This window comes from Manduca sexta, chromosome 12, assembly GCF_014839805.1.
Source record: "Manduca sexta isolate Smith_Timp_Sample1 chromosome 12, JHU_Msex_v1.0, whole genome shotgun sequence".
NCBI lineage: Eukaryota > Metazoa > Arthropoda > Insecta > Lepidoptera > Sphingidae > Manduca > Manduca sexta.
Genome location: NC_051126.1, coordinates 3,529,615 through 3,552,867, shown reverse-complemented (window position 1 = coordinate 3,552,867; position 23,253 = coordinate 3,529,615). Strand labels below are relative to the sequence as shown.

At 34.8% G+C, this 23,253-nt stretch overlaps 2 protein-coding genes across 2 annotated transcripts in view; both read left to right on the top strand.

The window, feature by feature from the left end:
* LOC115442777 (unconventional myosin-XV) overlaps positions 1-23,253 on the top strand; it is a 108,458-nt gene that overhangs the window by 9,637 nt on the left and 75,568 nt on the right. The gene's annotated exons all lie outside the window — the stretch shown is intronic.
* Positions 22,005-23,252, top strand: LOC115442769 (leucine-rich repeat extensin-like protein 3). Its single transcript, XM_030167917.2, has 2 exons — positions 22,005-22,127; positions 22,277-23,252. Exons 1-2 carry the CDS (start codon positions 22,065-22,067, stop codon positions 23,096-23,098), a joined length of 885 nt encoding a protein of 294 aa, XP_030023777.1. The 5' UTR covers positions 22,005-22,064; the 3' UTR covers positions 23,099-23,252.

The window sequence follows — 23,253 nt, the reverse complement described above, 5'->3', positions numbered from 1 at the left end:
TTCCGTTTAAAGCATATAGTACCTACTTACAATATTTATTGAGCTTTATGAGATGTAATTACAAAGGTTGACGAGGCCAACTCAGTACTTTCTAGGGCGTTATAATTTGAAGTTCTACATGATATTACTGTGAGGACCTATCCGTAGCCGCTACCATCGGACTTGCTTGACTAGTCTTTCTGTTGTTTAAAACATTAAGCACTCACCTCACATACAATAATTCCAAATGAAAACAAAAAGTCATCAATTGGTATTCACCCTTTTACTAAGTGAGTCATGTATGAAACATAAGAACAGTCTACATTCAGCATAGCCCTTTATAACCTAGGCTTTCGCCTTGACCGGAGCGGACGACGGCCGGTCACTCGCACCCTTCGGACCCAGGGTTGCCAGTTGCCACTAACTTGGCTTTAATCTTAAATTTAAGTTTTTGTGAATTAAAAAAAAAAATTCGATTAATGTGCTTGTAAGTAATGTCATTATAAGATATCGTTAACGAATAAGAATTTTTTGTGGTGATGTTAAATTAGCCAAGTCCTGAGCCCTAATTCTTATAATAATATAATCAATTACATATAACGAATCTACGCGACTAAAGAGACTTGCCTGGTTATAGTCCTAATTAAATAAAAAAAAAATTATATGTTTTTGTAACGACATACTTCTAATTATCATAATTCATAGAGAATTACTGTTATCAAGATGGGCCCACGAACGCTGCTTTTTATGTATGGTCTTAACATGAAAATAGATATGTATCAATGAGACTTCAAGATGTTTGTCTTGGCTCGTCAAAATACTTATAATTTGATGGCCTCAGACTTCAAAGCAGTTTAAAACGACGACTACTAACCAGATTTAGCCGACTCATATCAATTAGCTACGTAAATTGCCTCTGAATGTATAAAAAATATATAAAAATACCCCTTTTATTAAGATAATCCAATTCTCAATTCCCATTCAATCATGAATAGTCTTTCCGTATCAGTTTAGCAAAAATGGAGGCGTATAAAAACGAAAAAAAAGGAAAAAAATTGTTTCACATTCCCTTTCCGCCTCACAATCACCATATTTCATCTCTTACTGACAACCCTTAAGTCCTTCTCGGACTCGGGTGCTGTGCACGGTTGCACCAATCTAGCGTGTATTACCTAAAAAAAAAGCATAACTCTCCGACACGTCTGACAACCCTATATTAAGCGTCGCAGGCCGCTGGTCACACTGCCCCTCGGCTCTCGTGTGAACAAAAGTAGGCAACAAGAGTATGTTTAGAAAGCGTTCGAGTGATGGGAACATCTCCAGTTTCATAGAGTCTGGTGTTGCAGGCTGGCTGTCTAGGTTTGGGTGAAAGTAATAGTAACAGGATAAAGGGTTGTGGAAGTTATATTTCTGTTGGAAGATAATGCCACAAATGCCTTACTGTAATTTCCCTCTGTTCTTAGCTCCTTATTATGATTATCCGTATGAAAGCAATTAAATGAATTTTATACATTGTTAACATTTTTTGTCGTTTATAAAATTGTAAACCCAGACCGATACCAATCAGAACATTGATTAACAAAGACATATGAGACATAAAATCATATAATGCACATTCTTGTTCTAAAGTCCTTCAAACTTTAACAGCGGTTGCACACTGCTACTAGTAATTCATTTTTATTATACATTCCGTGGTTACAATATATACCGTCACTATTCTCGAGGCTCCTATTGAAAAAGAACTGCATTACATTACTATATTTTACTCAAAGGGGGATCTCCCCCTAAGCTATCTAGCTTAGTTGGGTGCGGAACGGACTACCGAAATGAATGTCCGCAGGTTCAAAACCCAAAGGCACGCAACACTGACTTTTCTACAATTATGTGTGTATTCTTTGTGAATTATCGCTTGCTTTAATGGTGAAAGAAGATATCGTGAGAAAACCTGCGTACCTGATAAGTTCTCTATAGGAATATTGAGGGTGTGTGAAGTCTACCAATCCGCACTAGGCCAACATGGTGGACTAAGGCTTAATCCCTCTCAGTAGTAAAGGAGGCCCGTGCCCAGCAGTGGGACAGTATATACTGGACTGATATTATTATTACTACACAAGAGGCCTTGCGTTTCCAAATCAAGCATCTATGAAATATATTTTTTAACTTACACTGCACAGAAAAATCTGAGTACCCACGTTAAATTCTTGATCCCGGATGCGGAGCGACCACATTTACCGGATTAAATTTCAAGCTGTCTCCCACCAACACTATTAACCATCATTACTTACTTATTCGATAGCAAAGGGATTAAAACATTTTTGAACCGTAAAACCTTTAAAAAGTCTCGGTGATTCTGTTTCAGTAAAAGAAAACATTCATCATTGAGGGTTCATTTATATGATGTATGATCTCATAAAAACATATTACAACTGTCAAATTTGACGTTCAGGAAACATGTCTTCCATAATGAAAACAATGTTTCCTGAACGAAAAAATTACAGCAATAATGCTGAGGGATAGTTATCCGGCGAAGCAGATTACCCAAACTCGTCAATTTTGTATTCTATTAAGGTTATAGCTTAAGGTCCATTTTTCATACATTTTGTTTCACCTTTAATTTAATACGACGAAATTTTAAAGGCCGAAATATCCATGCATATTAATTATTTTTACGTTTTTCTTTCAACTGCGAGAACTAATCACTAACTAGACGTGAATTTAAATTCTTTACTTGTCAATACTTGTTTAGTTACCCAGATTAAAGGTGAAACAAAATGTATGAAAAATGGACCTTAAGCTATAACCTTAAGTTTGAACAGCTTTGCTTAACAGCACGCTGCATCTCTAACCCGTTGATGTCCAGGCCTGCACGCTATACAAGTATTGACTATCAAAACACGCATATTGACATATTAATATACACCATTCATAGACTGAAAGTATACCACCATCCCGTTACCGCACAAGGCCGGAGAGTCACAGTCCGCTGTCCCCAGTCATTACTGGACACGAGCAGTCATTACCGAGGGAAATTATGTCAACGTTACTGTTATCGGTGTGGTGAAAAACTTGCGGTCGTTTATCGTTAAACTTATCGATCAACATTCTTAAGGTCAGCGCAGAACAGGAGAATAGCACGCAAATACTTTTTACCGTCGTTTATAATCTATCTTCAGCCTATATGTTTGTCCACTGCTGGACATAGGCCTCCTCCAATGTGCGCCATTTTACCCTGTATTCGTTTTTATGTTGAAATATTTCGGGGTCATTTTTATATGCTGATTTAAGGAGCGTTGGCTCAGGACTGTGTTGCATCATACTGTTGAAATGGTGGTTTTGTGTTTCCCGCGTTTGCTGTCTACAAAAAATGTTATTAGGAAGGATGGTGTTGGCTGTGGTAAATATCTATGTTCTATGGCTAAAAATGTACAAGTTGGATGACTAGTGATTTTGTGTAAAAAGAAAAAGTTATAATAAAAATATAAAGATGAATCAATCGAAGAGCCTGTCTTATTGCCGTCCATATTCTAACACATACGTCCGTTTTGATCGGTTATCACAAAAAAACATTCGTCTCTGGTTTATATCTTACATGCTTTTTCAACTTTATTTAAATGTTAGGATATATTCTGCCAACCAACTAGTTTTTATTAGTGGAAAAGTGCGCGGTCATGCGCTACTTTTTCATCTGGTCTGCGCTGTCTCTTACAAACTTGCGAGATAGTTACTGTAATGTAGTGACATACGTGTTTATTCGCGAAAGTAGACAAAAGTTGTTTTTAGTCACGATAGATGTTTTTTATCACTTACGGAATAGTTTTATGTCACACTTACTCTATTTTTCAATGAACTAGTCTTAACTGCAATAATAACAATATCAGCCCTGTATTATATACTTGCCCACTGCTGAGCACGGGCCTCCTCTACTACTGAGAGGGATTAGGCCTTAGTCCACCACGCTGGCCTAGTGCGGATTGGTAGACTTCACACACCTTCGAAATTCCTATAGAGAACTTCTCAGATGTGCAGGTTTCCTCACGATGTTTTCCTTCACCGTTAAAGCGAACGATAAATTCACAAAGAATACACACATGATTTTTTTAGAAAAGTCAGAGGTGTGTGCCCTTGGGATTTGAACCAACTCAACTGCAAATTAGGTGAAATTTTCTTGAACTATTGAGGTAAAATTTTCTTGTAGTAAACAATCGTCTATTTTAATATGAATTATTTAACACGTAAAAATGAAAGTGTAAGCAAAAACAATATCTCAAAAATAATTTGTATAAACAAATCGAAATTTGACGCTGCAGGCAATTCGCTTCAATAAATATTATGAAAGAAACCTGCGAGATGAATGGCATCATAAATGCCAACATTGATTTACAAGGAAAAAGCAGTAACACGCCCAAAAGTTCCGATGAAAGTGGAAGGTGCGGTCCGACGACACGGTTTAGCGCAGGGCGGCTGCGCGCGAGTTGCGTCTGCATGACAATACAAGTGCGCTTTGTTCGAGTTATAAGCTTCGGTCAAAATAAACAAATGCAATCAGATGTAACATTGAATTGTTCTTTCTATCTGTTCAAGTGCTATAGATATTATTTTATTTTTTTTGCTATCGAAGATAAATCATTAACTTTCTGGTATACAGATAGACCTGTCAAGTAATTATCATAGTGAATAAAATGGTGATCTCTGAAACTACTTTAATGCGTGTTGCAGTATAGATGTGTTCGAAATATAAGCTAATTAACCCCGTTGAACAAATTTCTTCAACTAACAATTAATGGTTTTAGGACTTTTAAGACTGTCAATTTTCTGTTAATATTTTAAAATATACATAATTCAATGTACCTACATTTTATTTATTATCATTTTAACCCCTCCCGATACTTAGACTTGGCTGCTACGGTGGACTGCGAACAGCCTAAATAAGTAAAGGTGACGCTTACAAACGATCTATTTATGCCGTTTAGTAAATCAGTGACGAAAGGTCCATATAACCCAATTCCTATCGACTTATCTTTCGTAATTTATGAAAAAAATCATTATCATTAGAACGATTTACAGACCACATTTATGCATGTTATAAGTACTTATATGTTGTGTCGTGTTCTCTTTTGGAAAATTTCACCGTACATCACTGTTGTATATAAACTTTTAGTTGCAACTCCGCTTCGTGTGTAGTCAGCCATAACAAACACGTCGTTTATTTGCGCTTCTCCAATGATCATTCATTACGTGCCCTTAATTATTTCGGGCGGGTATTTCATTGATAGTTGACAACAATGCTCTGTTCAAGCTTTCCACTTTTTCTGTTTTTTGCCAAATAAACGTCACTAAAACATTTTTCTTCTTTTTGATACAAATGAATTAACTTTCCATGTAACATTATTAACCTATTGACATTATTTTAATAATTAAGATGCAAGCAAGCAGTGACAACATTTTGATCTTATAAAATATGCAGCCCTTGTCCGCCAAACTGACGCCAAAGAATTTGATACCGCCAGCAATTTGTAAAATTAAAAAGTACCGTACAAAGACCTTGAAGTTTTACGAGCATAAAATTGATAGCCTGCAAATTGCAGCACATTTTATTGTCCCATTACTACGTAACAATCGTTATAACAGGGAAATAGTTACGTATCTCTCACATAGGCGCAGTTAGAAAGTTGCACAAACATCTGGCAAGATTTTCTAATTTGACCGTGGAGTTTTTATTATCGTCATTATGCCATTTACATGCAAAGTTTGATTTACACCACTATTAAGTGTAATAATCAACAATTTCATTGAATGGAGTGTAAAGGTTTGTTCTCACAGGCCAAGTTGACCTGAGGAGTTAAACACGTCATGTGGCTTACGACTTACTAAGTCAAGTCAGTTATTACATTTATTGTTTCTACAAGCTTCTTGAACAACTATAGAATCTTCATGTCTTTCACATCATAGGATAGCAAATCGTATGTTACTTTAAGTATAGTGGTAGTAGCTTAAACATCGTTTTGTTAAGACTTAATTTATGTGCGTGGGGAGCTTCCATTGCCTCAAAAAAAGAGAAGAGAATGATGATTCTCGTAGTCAAAGTCACTTGGAGACCACAAATAAAGTTCAAATATTTCCATATTTCAATGTGAGATTCATACAGTACGAATAAGAAATAATTTCTCAATTGTCAACCAAGTTCTCCAGTTATATCGAGAGGGCTATAAAAATCATATGCCATGGAATCTTAAACTCTGGAATACTACCAATCGGTACAACACCAAATACAATTAAATATATTATGCTTTACTTTAAAAATACTTCTTAAATCATTAATTTAGTGGCATTTTTCACATCTCTATCATCTCATCTAAATATTTAGTAACTCAAATGTTCAATTCATTGGTGAATACTTTTAGGCTTAACATTAATTATAATTGTATTATACATGTGTAAAATATAAGCTGTTTTTTATTTCAAATAAAATAAAATCTCAATCCAAGAGGCACTGAAAACCTCTTGACAGTGGGTATAAGAACAAAGTTCATATTGAAAGGTTGCTTACTCAATGCACCAACGATCGCTCCCTTTACATTTTGCGAAAGACATATTTTTTAATTATAAGGTAAAAAATAAAACGTAAAGGTCAGTTACTTAATAAATCTGAAAGCATCGTAACTTTAAATTTAAGACTACTTAAATTAAATCATATATCATTTTCATATAATCAGGTGTACCTACTTACAGTTTATATACTTATGTATTTGCTTTAAAAACATGTAAATAATAACTTTGTATGGATCCTCTCATTCCCTAGTCCCAACTCCTTTTCTTTGAGGCCGTCAGCGAATTCATGATTCTTCTGATAATGCACGTTTGTAGTCCTAACTTATAAAAAAGATATTGAGATAAGTATTAGACCTACTATGACATTATCATCAGCATACTTTATGCTTAATAACTCATACATGGCATTTTAAAACTACTCATAAAGTACCTTCTACATCACAAACTACTGAGTACCTTCTTTGACAACATGCAGTAATCTTCATATAACTAATTCTTGTCTATAAGGCATTAAGAGCTGACCTTTATGGTGCCTACTTTGTATTACTCAATAAGTACGTGCGGCGTGAGGCAATACGTCTCGACAGGGCGCGCCCACTTTCCAACTTTCGTCTCACTACCATCCCATTTGACACGGCGAACAGAAAGTATGCGAAATTCTTGGCACCACACGTGAATATCTTAATTGTTAAATTGTTCTCGTGTTATCGGTTATTTAGTGTTGTGCAACGAGCTTTTGAGGAAATGTTAATTACCAATTCCAGTAATTTCTGTTTTTGAGAATGTTTCTAATTGTTGTAATTGAGGTTACGAACGATTGAATTGAAGGTATTTGATGAGTGGATTTTCATTTTTATTAATTTATTATCATTTATTTTCTCTTTACAAGGGCAGTCATAGAGTTTACAATATATGTACCTTATACTAGATTCCGCCCTTGTGAGAGACTGGTGTCTGATGTAGGTTTTAACGAAAACCTGTATTACTGGTCACCAGAAACAGGTCATTGCATTGTCTCCTGGGATTTATATTGTATACTTTACGGAATTTATTTTTCCCAGTGTCGTAATAGTAAAACATCGCGTTTTAAGTCAATATTGACTTATTTTAATGTGACTTGCGTAACGCTTTCTTTCTGTGAAAATTCTGCGCATGTCAAACAATATGCTATTAGCGTTGCGTCTTCGGTTTACGCTTATATAAGTTTCCCATTACAACTCAATTTTAATTCTTCATGCTCTACATGCGACCTGAGATGATGAAGATAATTATAATTTACTTATTTCCACTTTGAAACACTATTACACTTATATTTACTTCGCGGATCTGCTCGTCTTAATCTTAAAAATGGTCTAAACAAAATAAAATGTTGCCAAACTCCGACTCAGCACTTTTACGGTATTCAAAATAGATAGTAAATACGTTAATCTAGGACTTGATCTATGTAATACAGTGATTTATATGCATTAACATTTAATAAACATTTAGACGGTGCCCTAAAATACGCCTATTAGGACGTTCCTCAGGATCCATGTTTGCTATCTATAGTAAAAGACTATAATGGATAGATTACCTTCAGATTCCCTTACAGATTTACAAACTTTACCTCGTTATAATATTGATGTAGATAAGATCTCTAAAATGTTAATCATAGAGCACAATGTTGAGAAACGTTAAATTTTATATCATGATAACAGTTCTCACACTTGGCGCTGACCCTGTGCCGTTTTCGCTTTGGCCCTCTTGTACTAGTTCACTGTTAAAACTATTGTGTAAATTACGTGACAATTTATTCTTTAACTTTGAGATTAACGGACTATATGCAAGTGAGAACTTTATTTTCTTCGCTCTCTCTTCTTCAGTATATTCAGCCAATTCGGAGTGTAGGCAGTCCTCATCCAGCTTTGTCCCGCAGCGTGGACCAGGCTGTCGGTCCACCTCATTGACGGTCTACCCCGGTTTCTTTGACTTTATTTTATACGAGGTTAAATGCAAGTTTATTCTTCGAGAACGATATCAAGATAACAGTGGCAAATCAGAAAAGTTCCAACGAATGTGGTAATTTGTTGCTAATTATTTACCAAATTGGCAATTATGTTGCACAAGCAGTTTTCAAAAATTTCTTTTGCTGGTTCCTTAATGAAGGTAAAACTCTGGACCTATTAGAGTTAAGATAGCTGGAGAAGTGTGTCTGTCTTACCTCTGAAAACAGCATATAGCGTGAAGACGGCATGTTTAAATGCAAAACTAAACCTGTTGCACCCCGATAGATATATGCTCCTATGTTATTTCGTAATTTTGGTGACGAATTTATAGTCCACTCTCGTAGTAATATTATAGAATGGTGATTTGCAATAATCTACGAAAATTGTCGGTATTTCGCCTAAATAAAATCATTGCCAATACACCAATCAACAACTGCCATTATAAAATGAGTTATGACTCAAGAAGCGTTCTGTTGTCATTCGATAGAGTAATTAATACATCTAATATTCCTTCACCTTCCAAAAGAACGTTTTGCACATAAAACAAATCCATCATCCTATTGTTTGGTGAACTCGCAAGTCCACTGTATCATGACCTTCTCGCTCATTGTCACGCTTCAGAATTCGTTCAACAATACACGTATTTAATTACTTCACACGGGTCTATCTTTATTGGTCACTAGTAGCGTATAGATAACCCCTATTGTGTGGATTTAAAGTTGAAAATCCCGTGTTATAGGTCAAGTGTAGTTTGTAGTGTTAAAGACGATGTGCTATTGTGACGTGGTAGGTTACATTCAGCAGTTTGTTCATCCCACGGACTATTGTTCATGGTGTACATTAATTTTTACGCCTACGTTTGAAAGCTACAATTATTCAATAAGCACCGTCTTTCTTATTCAGAGATAACTGACTATTTAGCCTTTGAAATGTATTTAGCATGATTAACTTAAAATATAATGAAAGACGGAGACGGCAAAATTATTATAATCTTTGGTACAATTTCGCTGATAATAATAGTAGGTCAAAAGAGTACTAGGTTTTAGGGACAGGTTTTTTTTATCCAGACGAGGCATGGATATGTTTCATCATCAAGCAGATTTACTGCCTGTTTGAATTTTTGGCATAATTGGTTAGTTCTGTTTAAATATAAGGATTTAAATCCTTTAAATTTAAAAATCCCATCACCATACACTTAAAAATATGTTTACAATCAAAATACATGTTTTAGAAATGAATAGACTTTTTATACTGAGATAATATGAGCAATTTTACAAGACAGATGTTTAAATTCTCAAATCAACAATCCCCGGAGGCTATGGGTGGCAGAGTTTGTTGGAAATAAGGCCCCTTAATCACGCTCTTCAATAAAATAACTGTATACTTTCAGACCCGTAAAAAATAAACTTAACAAAAACAGAAGTAACCTATAAAACTGGCATAAAGAAATTAAACAAGAAAAATTTGAGAACGTTTGAGTAATTATGGTAATTTTCAACAATTTGTTTTTTCGGTTGTTGCTATCTTTTCTCCAATAGTTATAGTAGTGATAAATTAGATTCCGACGACGACTCCACTGAATTTCGTATTGAATCGTATGGTATTTATTATAATAAATAAGTGTTTATAGAAGACTAATAATAACATTTGCAATGGTTTTGTTTGCACGTTGCCGTCCTACAAAAGGAGGTTAACGAAAGCTGATGCCATTAGAATTACAAGCAGAAATTTCGTTGAAACCTTATAATATTACAACTAACGTCATAAAATTACAACTAATGCAAAGTGCGATGGTGACTTTTCGTTAATGTAATTTATAATATTGTATTTGTTCATATATGTATTAAAAGAAAAATAATAATTTGTATTATTTTTCTCAATCAAAATATATTTCATGTATTCGTCTGACTATTTGGATCAGTGGCATTACACATAAAACATTAAAACGGAATTTCACGTTCACATTTATTCGCACTTGCCCGTTTTTTTTGCTATAATCATATCAAATCAGACGATCCAGTTAGCTGTTAGACTATAATCAGTCAGCTGTTAGCATCGCCATTACGGTCAATCATTACAAAGCTCATTACAATTGCCATTCTTGGCCATTTCATAAGCAATAACGCAATAAGTAGATGCGGATTGATACGTCGGAACCGGTTCACTTAACTGGAGTAACTTGAAAGTTATGAAATGCGGGAGTCATGCGGGTGCGGGCTCAGGGCGGCTGTCTAAGGTTAGGACTCCCTGTGATTCTGATGCATTAGTGATATACGTTTTTTTTATAGAATTAAAAAAAAAGGATATATATTATCGTGTGAAAAGATTTTCATACAAATATCATGCTTAGACAGCGCCATTATGTATTTTGTGTCAAAAAAGAATCATAAATAATTTTAATACTAGGGAATAATTAATTATTATGTATATTATTAATACCGTTAAACATTCAAATTTTCTTTGATAGGAGTGACTGAAAAGTAACGTCTTAGAAACTATAGACGCTTAGCCAAAAGTGAACTGCCTCATTTCGTTTATGTCTTGGTTTTGTACTTATAACGTTTGCCTTGAATTTATCCTACTATGTGATAAATAATTTTTGGTATTTTATAAACATTTTTAATGTCATTACGGGCTTTAAAACGAATTATATGTACCTGATGCATCATATTTTATTTGTATGCCCCTGAAGATTTAACAAACCTTATGAATAATGTAATAATTTGACTAATCAAGCAAATCGTATAACGAAATTGCTGAAGCGCTTGTTAGTTGAGCTAAAGTTACTAGTATTATATTGTTGTAAGTATATGTGGTTTGCTTTAGTAATTTTTATTCCCACTGTTTCCTATAATTTAAGATTTTAAATTTTTGTTTTTCTATAATTTATTGAACCAACCTAATACCAGTAAATATTGTAAACGTTGACATTTCGTCTCAATTACTTAAATTTTAAATTATTTGTTGTAAACGAAAACAGTAAAGCAGGTATTAGTTAATAAGTAATATATATCCCAAACAAGGCCTGGATTCGTCCCCAACTTAACAGCAATCTACTATTTGTGACAATTTGTTTGGCACTACGTGGAGTTACTGTCCTTGTGTACATTTGGATAACTTTCATTTATTAATTGCCTTTAGTAATTTTGTTATAGTCAATCACATATGATTGTATCGATTAAAATTAAAAAAGAAACCAAACATGTTTTATAATGGACAAATATTTTTTGAAGCATTTTAATTTTTTTATATATTATAAAAACTATAATTTTAAGTGGTAAGTTAACTTTTTATTTTTTTTGACAATCCACACTTACAAAATAATTTAGTACCTATGCAATAGCCACATGAATATCCGTATTAAAATATACCTAGAAACTAACTTCATACAAATAAAGTACATTTACTATAAAATTAAATATTATAAAATAAACAGTAAACATTTTAGTTACATAAGTGGTGGTGTGGGATTGGGGTTAGAGCGAGGAGCTTCAGATCCGTGTCACTAGGCCACAGCCGCACACACGCTCTGTGAGCCATACAATATTTACGCTTTTTGTCTCGTTCTTAGAATATCTTCGCATTTTTCACTAAACTATTTTATTGCGAATATTTTGGCTGATTCCGGATTAAAATATGCCGAATATGTCAGCGATGGAAACGAATACGTAATTTATTTTTTATTTTGGAGTTATGACTGGTTTTTTGTTTGTTTTCTTTTTCTAATTTACAAGAATTATTGGATGATAAAATTTTGATATAAAAATACGCAATCGTCGTCAGAAAAAAGCAAATTCCAAAGGGAAGATTGAATCTTGATTGAATGATAACAACTATAAAATTTTAATATAAAGTTTGTGAGAATGATGTTTACGTGTTTCCCGAAGCGTAAAGACATAAAATAAATTCTAACTAATTATATTTTTAGTATTCTTTGTAAAATACAAGTTTTTTACGAACAAAAAGTCTAGAATTTAACAATTCAATTGAATGTCACGGTAAAATAGATAAAGTTAATTGTATTACCCGCCCTTGAAAGTATTTTCAAATTAGATCAATTTCCTAGTTTTGTCATAGTAATGAACAAGTTGTTAATGGATGTGTAAAAAGCGGAAAATTATGAGTTTATGCCATAATGATAGTCGTTCCGGTGTAGGGCATTATTAAATATCATCTCTTATGTTTTTTTTACTTAAATATGTGATTAGTCAAATTTAATATGACAAAAACACACACATTACGCTTTTATTCCTGAAGGAGTAGGCAGGAGTGTCACCATATCATGTTTGTTCCATAATCCGTCTCATGTGATAGGGGCGAGTCTAAATTTAATATGATATCCAACTCATTCATGTTATCGATATCCAGTCATTTTTTGCCTTCTAAAATGATAAATTGATTAACAAACAGCTAGGCGAGAGCTGGCACAGCTCGAACATCTGAAATACTGTCGTTTCCGAGGCCAAGACCCGCTTTGGGTCATAAGCCAGTGGTGTTAGTTTTATTTAGTAACTGTCCTGAATAAATAAAAAAATACACTAATAATGATGAAATTATTTACTCTAAATCTTATGCAAGAATCAATTATCTAAATTATTTATTAATAACAAAAAGGTATCAAATGAAATATAAATGACAGCAGATCTTCATTTTGTTGTACAAAAATTCATTCAAAGGTGAAGGCTGTCGGCCGATTATATATGTAATTGAATTGTTAAGAAACTAACTCAGAACATTATGCTGATTCTATTGCGGAACGAAGAGAGATTTCAAGTCAGTCATTGTACTGTAGATGTTCTAATTTGAATACTGAACGATATAATGAGTCAGTAATGAGTAATATCAATGGCGAAGCGTGAAATTTTTCAAAAGGTAACCCGAAACAAAAAAATTGCCTTAGTTAACATATCGCGACCAATTTAATAGAAAACAAAATCTAAGACAAACGTAAATAAACCTAAAAGGGAAGTCGGTAGGAATCAGATTGTATGGACGTTTCGCCACTAAATATGATACTAGTGTGTATTTGTTTACAATTTGTTTATTCGATATTTTATTCCGCAGATTATTCGCACGCGTAGACTTTTGACATTGAAGTTAGGAGGTACCTAAAAGGTACTTCTATAGTGTGTAAGTCGCGTGTAAATTTAAAGAAACCATAAAGGTAAGTTTGTCGTTGAATTTTACATTTTTTATGATAATTAAGTTTCGTCGCGGAATTTTAACGACGCAAAAACAACTTCATTTAAAAAATCATATTATCGCAAGTATTTAAACATTCGTCCGCATATTGAATTAAGGTTGAGTAGGTACTTGCTTAATAACTGCTAACATTATATTCGAAATATTGTGATATAAATGCAATTTGTCATAAAGAATTATTTCCCTGATTATCATTTCACAGAGATTACGCAAAGCTATTAGATTCGCCATGTAATCTTACGCAATGCTTAATGGATCATTTGACGTAACAAAACATCCAATTTCTCTCTAATTATGGTTGACTTGGGCAATGTTAATTAGTACTAAAAATGTAATTAATTTGTTGGAATGTTTCTACTAATTACAGTTGTATGGCTACAGATATCTAATATACTATTATTTTTTGTATTACGTGCTTATGATGCAAGTCAGTAGGAAATATCTTCATATTGCTGGTATATAACAAATTTTTTTTACTAGTAAAGCATTCTCATTTCCCTCAACTCGTCTTAAGTTCGACTTCGGATACTCTTAACCAGACTCAACTCTTACTTTACGATTCCAATTTACGTTCTTCGTTATCTTCGTATCGATAGCAAAAATCAAAATACAGAATTGTAAAGTGCTCAGAAAGAATTTGCAGCAATAATCGTTATAATTAATTGTAATCACCTTACGTTAGCACACTTCACTATTTGCTTCGTTGCCGAGATTTCGTATACGAATGTCCGTCTGTAACATAGCCTACCGACGACGACAACTATTAGAAACTAGTGATACGACAGAAAAGTCGTACCAACTATAAACTATCGACTACTGATGAATAATTAATAAATTAATTAATTACAGATGACTTACTTTGATGTTTTAAAATCGGGTACGGAATAAATAAGTGCCTAAAGTGACAATTGAGCCATCATAGCATAGAAAAAAGAGATCTGAAGTCTTCACTGACAAGAGAGACTAGGGAAACTCCTTGAATACGTTAAACGTAGACTGCAGTATTATTCATATATTTTTTTTAAACCTGAATGAAAGCATTTAGAAGCTCCAATCAGCTGTAAACATCAGTGGCGACTCGGCTGCGAATGTGTGACAACTGACAATGTCACAATTTAGCAACAGCGGTAACGGGACCGGCCGCGCTCGAGGTCGGAACTCGTTTGCGGCGACTGTACCCGATGCTAAAGCGTGAACTTGGGAGGTATGTGGGGCCCAGACCCTCAAGTGTGTAATTATTCTCTTATTCTCACTAATAACATGAATATTAGAAAGAAAAAAATTATAATTTATTGTCACGGTACACGTTGTATTACAAAAAAAAAACACAATATAATTATAACCTGTTCCATGTCCCAACAACGTCAACTAGGTCTAGGTCTACATCTCAGCATAAACTGTGTTATGACAAACAACAAAGCAATAGTTTTCACGTTGTTAAGAACCTTTTTTAAAGTTAAATATCAAACGCCTATAGCCACCTAGCAAGGTCTATGCGTCACGTTTCTATGTTAAAAATATAATGTTTTTTTATGTAGGTTAGACCGTTTACTGTTATTGCTGTTTCTGGTTTTGAATTTAAAAGTTGTATTTTATGTCACAATATTTCTATTGTAAAATAAATTTTATTATCATCATTTAAGGGTTTCAGACAGCGTCGTCATGCCGTACCAAATAAGTAAGGAACTATTAAACTGAATAGGTAATCGTAAAGAATGCATTGGGTACACAGTTTGCATTAGTAACGATTGTAATCAAGCCACTTGTGTCTATAAACTTACGAGCAACAGTTTTAAAACTTGTATAAAGTATGGGAAGTAAAATGAGAACAAACGTTTTGAAATAAAAGTTGTTCAACTTAAGGTCCAATAAGCTATGTACTGATCACACAAAATGAACTATTGCTTATTTAGGATAACCAAAAAATCTGATGCGAAAGATACTAAAAGTATTACGATTTAAGTTATAATAATTATTCAAATACAAAATGATTTGCAAGACCAAAGCATAGTGGACCGCATCGCCGCCCATTGCACGCCCCGTTAAATTTTAACAGGATGCATTTTTTTTTGCCTAAAATCATGCATTAATACACTATGCAAAGCAAATTAACACACAAACGTCACAAATTGTTTACTATTAAGTTTTGTTAAGTAATTATTTTTTTAACAAATAACTGTGTCATCTTCTTTCTTACGTCAAATATATTGACAGTAACGAGAATGTAGGCGATGCTGGCTTTCATTAAAGTAATAATCTCGTAGGCATTGAGTAAATTTTGAAACCCAATGACAGCACCTCAATACACACCTGGTCTTTTAAATTTTCATTAATATTTCGGGCTAAAAAAAAGTACGTGCCATCGTAATGTTTGCAATCACGCAGTCTTTTCAGTCACAATAATGTGTACAAAAAGATTTTAGATATTCGCGATGAAAGTTTACTTGTCAAATATACCACTAACGATACTTAGTTTTTTTATTCTCTTGATGTTATTTAGTGTGATTGGCGATATTTATGTGGTTATAAATCAGTCTGTAATGGACCGTTGAAGTGATTAGGCAGATTGTATGAGCATTGTGGAAAACCAAAGTGACAGTTACAATGTGGTAATGAAGACAAATGTAAAGATTTTTTTGTAACCAAATAAAAGATAGGTTTGCCTTTTGTTCAGTAAATTCACAAGGAGATATACATTCAATAACGTTTTATTAAATGTTATGTACTTGGCTGATTGATTCCGGAACTTTAGCACTTTAAAGTACGGAAACTTTAAAAAAAAAGAAAAAGCAAGGAATCATTTTAATTTACAAACAGCCAATACGAAAAAAATGTAAATTCAATATATCCCTCTACGATTAGACAATACTCTATTATGTATGATAAGACATTGTAGTTCATTTGTTCTTGAATCTTCGGATCGGAAGTGGTTAGATCTAGGTCAAGCTGGCCAAGTCAGAATAGGAAAACCCGCTGCATTATGGATACAATGCAACCGAGCATAGCGCGGGCCCGCGATTATCTCGGCATTGTTGGAATGATATAGATTTTATTGTATGATAATGTTGGATCGTTTGTGTTGTCACTTCGCGTACCGACTTCTATTTTAATCCCCAAAACAAAAAGGTGTTGTTTGCTTGAAAACGATTGTTATTTATCTCCGCTACGAACTATTATGTTTTGTTAAGATTTTGTTTCAAACAATTGCAATGAAGCAGGTTTGCTTCGTAACTTTAATGTTTTTATGGCGTTTATTAACATGTTTCAAGTACCTTAATTATAATCGGCTTTGATATAAGATTATAGTAGGATGTCATGTCATGCGGAAAAAAATAATGTATTATCTCCGATAATACATTATTTTTTTCCGCATGACCAAAAACATTTCCGACAACCGCAAAATTAGGCCTCGCTTTTTTTCTGGTGTATGTCTTAGGAAATTTTCCACTGCTATGCGAAATACTTCCGCAGCTTCTCATAGTAATATATCAAACATTTAAATACATTTGATATTCCGAAACGCGATTATATATGATCCGAACAACAATAATCGATGTAAAAGGTGCACTAAATAATGTTGAAGTTAGTTTCAAGGTAACTTATTTTTTTATATCATTACTAATGATATCCTATAACATGTTGTATTATCTTATAGCCTATAATGTCCAAATGTTGGGCAAAAGCCTTCTCAAGATCTTTCCATGAATCCCAATACTACGCTATTATAATTAATTAAACAACATAATATTTTTTTATTCGAAAGTAGGGGCAATGATAATAAAACAGTAAAAATTAGCATCTAAGTCACGCAGTGCCAGCTCCAAAGGCCCTTTATGGCTTGTTGATATAGCTGTTTGCCTTCGACATCCGGTTGGTGCAACGGCCTTTAGCATACCACCAGGTATTCTTGGCTGGATAGACAACTTACAACCAGCCTTCGCTACAGAAAGGAATGTTAAGTCAACTGCAAGTATCACAGTACTGATCGATCATAATGGACAGCGGATGTTTAAATACTATAGTTATTGCAAACGATAACATCGATGTTTCGTGTTTTTTGTTGTATTGGGTGCATCTTAGTATTTTTCTTATTTTCTTCGGTCAAGAGTTATTTTTGTTTCTATTTGTGCGATATTTAATGCAGTTTTTGCTGTCTCATTGCATTTAATTTTGTATTGCTTTTACAATTGAATAATGAGCCCCAAATGACAAATAAATTATCATAATCTATGAAATGTTCATCTTATATCAAGAAAATAAATTTTACCTTAAAATTATGTAATTTTGGAAAGTAAACATTGCGAACGTTATACACAAGATTCTAGGCTTTAATTTAAGTAGTACCTAGTAGTGTCTAGGCATTTCCTCTCAGTTTTGGACAAAATGTACACAAATTACGAACGATATTATGAATTAAACGTAACTTTCTATTACCTTTCCGTTATGTACGTTAATCTGGACTCATTCATCTTTTATTTATGAGTTACGTTTGTGTGTTAATTAATAATTTCTCTGTTTTATACCGACACCGTCTCAAACGAGATTTCGTTATTTCACTTTCGAATGTTTGAATTAGTGATCACTATTTACTTTCATCAGAAATTAAATGTTAATCGTTTATTTTATAATTATAATCAATTTGATTTTTGTCTTGATGTGGAATAGACTAAATTATCCATTCATGCAGAGACTGTATATTTAACTTGCATTATAATTAATATTAATCATGCTAAGTTGATCATCTTTTATACAAGTATACATAATATCTTCGTCATGCCATTTTAAAGTCGTAAGATAGTTGTACATCCTGCATTATTTTCAATCTATTTATAAAAGCATAGTACGTGCGTACTATACCTATATATCTAGATCAACACTATTCATGTTAGAATCACATCATTGAACAATTATCATCCTCATTCTGTATTTCAAGATTACTATCAAGATCATGTCTGACCAAATCACTGGAATTACTTATCAAGTCAATCTGGTCAATAAAATTGAAATTCGTCAAAATTTCTCTTACACTCTCAATATAAACTGTTTAGCATCAAACCACATTCTAATTAGGAAGTCGGGGGACGTCGGTAGAAAGCCTCGCCACCTGAAGCCCGAATACGTGAAACAATTACCCGACCAAATGTAACGACAGTTGGGCACTAGACGGCCCTAAAGTGCGGTCACTTTCACATTTAGCCGGATAGCTGTGTTGGTATGCATGAGACGTGCGGCAGACGGAAGCGGTCTCGTGTGCCATTGTTTCCCGGATTCAATGAACTTTTTTCGGGTCGTATGATGTTTATAAGGTCGAGAACTACTTAAGTATTTGAGATGTTTTGGAAACCACGTTGTGATAGTTTGAAGAATGGAGTACGACGTTCGTGGATAAAGCTGATCGTGAGTTAGGTACGGTCGTTTTGTACATTTAAGGGTTTCATTTTTGAATATTCTTTATGTGATTTCTTTCAATGCTAGTTTACTACTAGAGGAACAGTATACAAGAAATTCGTAGATAATTAAAATAATTTTATAATAATAATAATAATATCAGCCCTGTATTATATACTTGCCCACTGCTGAGCACGGGCCTCCTCTACTACTGAGAGGGATTAGGCCTTAGTCCACCACGCTGGCCTAGTGCGAATTGGTAGACTTCACACACGTTCGAAATTCCTATAGAGAACTTCTCAGATGTGCAGGTTTCCTCACGATGTTTTCCTTCACCGTTAAAGCGAACGATAAATTCACAAAGAATACACACATGATTTTTTAGAAAAGTCAGAGGTGTGTGCCCTTGGGATTTGAACCTGCGGACATTCGTCTCGGCAGTCCCTTCCATACCCAACTAGGCTATCGTCGCTTCTTTTTAATATTAGATTAGATATTACAGTCGATACTTTGTTTATCTTGGAATTCGATTGTCTTTAAATCATATAAGGGCGAAGTTACTTTGAATTAACTCATTACAAATAATAGAGAATTGTGTTTAAAATGAGACGCACGTATTACGCAAAAGGAAAACACGATTTAAAGTGCGCATCTTATTGGAATATCATAACATTGGAGTCCCCTTCGAATTGAATATTAAACATAGAAATATTTTTATCTATTCAATTTTATACCAGCAAGCAACTCGCGAGGCTCCTGTTTTACCCCTGTTATATGCTCCCGTAGGAAATAAATGCATTTTTTTATCTGTTCTCTTCTTTAGAAACAGATGGCGCTAGCGATCTCTATATACAATGATTTAGATACTTTAGTAACTCCAAATCTATTACATCACTCTCTAGTCTTTACCCGCGCTTATTAGTCAAACCCAATTGTAAGCGCCATACATTCAGCAGACATAAAGTGCCGCATACTCATGATAGCCACATGACCGTGACAACTGATAGATGGTTTATAACTGCTGTATGAAAATATAATAAATGTTAATTATTAATAGTGTAATGGATGCTTTCAACAATAAATTACTTATATTTTAACGCCTACCTAAACCTATCCAACAGAGATGGTTGGCAACTTTAAATAATTAGTAGATATACGCTTATATTTAAATGAAAAGTAAATAATTAAATAATATAACCACGCTATGCGGTCAGCTTTCTACACCATTAATGAGCTTGCTAGAATGACTGCAGCCATTGTTACTCTAAAGCCGGCAATACACTTTGGCCAATGGCCAAGCTTTGGCAAGTGAAGGCCAATATCAGTACAGATAGCACATTTGTCGTACCTTGTCATTGCTCGGTGTAGATTGCCTAGTTGGGTGAGTTAAGGCAAGGGTCCACGTGTGTACAGCTGATCTGGCGTAGCTTGGCACGGCTACATGGTAGCACATGCCTTGTATCATTTTGCCTATACGCCTATCGCCGTAAGTTCGACCATGTATTGCTAATAATATTCAGTTTTGTGAAGCTTCGCTGTTTATGTTTGTTACGATCGACTGATTATAGGAGTCTCTAGGTTTTTTTAACCACAATTTGTATTCTTTTCTCAAGAGATTGATAAAGCATTTCGGATTAGAATAATAGCCAATATTGTGAGTAATGGTATAATTTGCTATCATATGATCCAGTTGCTATTCGTTAGATAAAAAATCAATTGACAATAACAACTATAACTCCAACTTCAAAACAGACTTCTTTGGAACAGGACGCAACGTCTTTAGTTTGACGTATTGGACTACATTTCTACTTCCCATCTTGTATATACTAAGGGTCTGTTTCCCAATATTCAAGTAAAAGATATCGGATAATAAACATATAAGACAGTTTATGCATAACCACTCGTTTGATTACCTTTTATTTGGGAGCTTGACTTTTGTATTTGGTCTGTTAATATATTCGACGATTAAAGTTCATAAACATCGTGAAACAGGCCCTAAGGGAGATATAGAGTTATTAGTTGAAGATAAAAAGTCAAGACCTTTGAGTGAACCAACACGGATGCAAATAACATCTATTTACATACCCAGCACGAAATGTTTTTCTTATGTTTATTTCTCGTCGACAAGCCTTGGAAGAAAGTGAAATCCCATGCTTCCTACATCAGTATGGAGATTTCCACATGAACTAGTTTGTCGTTAGTTTCACATTACCAACACGATTTTACTTTGGATGGGCCGTGTCTTGTTGCGGTGATTGATTGGTTTGAAGGTGATTATTTTTATGGTAAAAGGTCAGTTTATAATACGACTATCTGTGAATAATTCTAGAAGAGTCCTGCGTGTTTTCTGATATTTTGAGATTCCCTGCTACCAGAGTTTCGAACATTTAACGTTTTCTGTTTCTTCTGAAGTCTTCTGTCTTAGACAACTTTTTTTCTTGAACTTAGAAATTTACATACAAGACATTCGATAGGTTTGACTAGATATCCCAAAGAGAATACAAATACTATGTAAGATATATACAACAGATCTTGTATGTACATAGCCGATCAAGACATTTCACAATATTGTCACTTAACGTTTTCCCATAGAGAATATGTTTGAATATAATTTTTGCCTGATGAAGTATTTTAAAGTTTACCCATTGATGCAAGTATTATATGAACAGCATATATACATCTTAACGCTTCATCTTGCTAAGTTATGATATAAGATAAAGGAGATAAGAGCCATTACACCTTATCAGTCATTCTACCCACTGACATAACTAGTGATGTAACAGTTAACTCCATCCCAAACATGCCTTATCTATCTCGCATCTACCACTCAGTTACGTATTTTATAATCGATATTTTCTGATAATTTCTTCATAAAATCGATAATTATTGCACATTTTGTACAATATTGCATATACTGGGGCAATATGTCCGTATAAAATAGACTTGTATAGTGTTACCTTTATGCATTTGATCACCATGAAGGTGGTTGTGAATATACCGATTGTACTGGCTCTCTTGACACAAGTAAGTAAAATAAATTGATAAAATAATAATAATATCGATAAAAGTAGAATAAACTAAGGCTAATCAATATTAAAGTTGATGATTCGAAGACTTAAAAGATTTTTAGCATAAATGTTAGTGTTGTTTAATGTTTTGTGTATATTTTTCAGTTCACAAATGGCCAGTACTACGGAGTATCCCCGTACGGCTACTTGGCGCCACAAGGCTGTTCATGCTGCTCCCCTCCCATAGCGCTACCAGCGCCACCTCCATCTCCGATTTACGTCTCGTTACCTCCTCCAGCTCCGATATGCGTCACTCCTCCGCCTCTCCCGCCTATGCTGATCGAGCTGCCATTACCACCAGCCATAACGATAACTCCGCCACCATCCCCACCGCTTTTCGTGAATCCGCCACCTCTGCCTCCGATAACAGTAACCCCACCGCCGTCGCCGCCAATCTGTGTAAATCCGCCCCCGTTGCCGCCCATGTGCGTGAATCCGCCACCTCCGCCCCCGATGTACGTGAACCCGCCGATGCCGCCGCCGCTGGTCTTGGATCTGCCACTACCGCCTCCGATAGTGATCGAGCTTCCTCCACCGCCGCCGATCGTGGTGCAACCGCCTCCGCTGGGCCAGGTGTTGATTCAGCCGCCGCCGCTGCCGCCGATGCCGGTGCAGCCGCCACCGCCGCCGCCGCTTATGGTGCAGCCGCCCAACCCGCCACCAATCACCGTTCAGCCACCCCCGCCAGCTCCTATTAGTATCCAGCCGCCGTGTCCGCCCCCGCTGTGTGTCCAGCCACCGCCGCCTGCGCCCATCACTGTCCAGCCGCCGCCGCTGTCTCCATTGTGTGTCCAGCCTCCACCGCCTCCTCCGCTAATGGTGCAGCCACCTCCCTTGGAGCCGTTCTGCGTGCAGCCGCCGCCACCAAACCCTATCTGCTTCCAGTCGCCGCCTCCCCCGTGCGGCTGTTCACAGTTTTACTTGTGACAGTCAATATAGGCGACTATTTAGTTATTACAGTGCACTATTTAATCTTATTTATATAATGTATTAGATAAGCTGAATAATTATAATGTATTTAAATTAGCTCTACCAATTACATGTGCTAGAAGTAATATAATAAACATTTTAAAAATGATAAT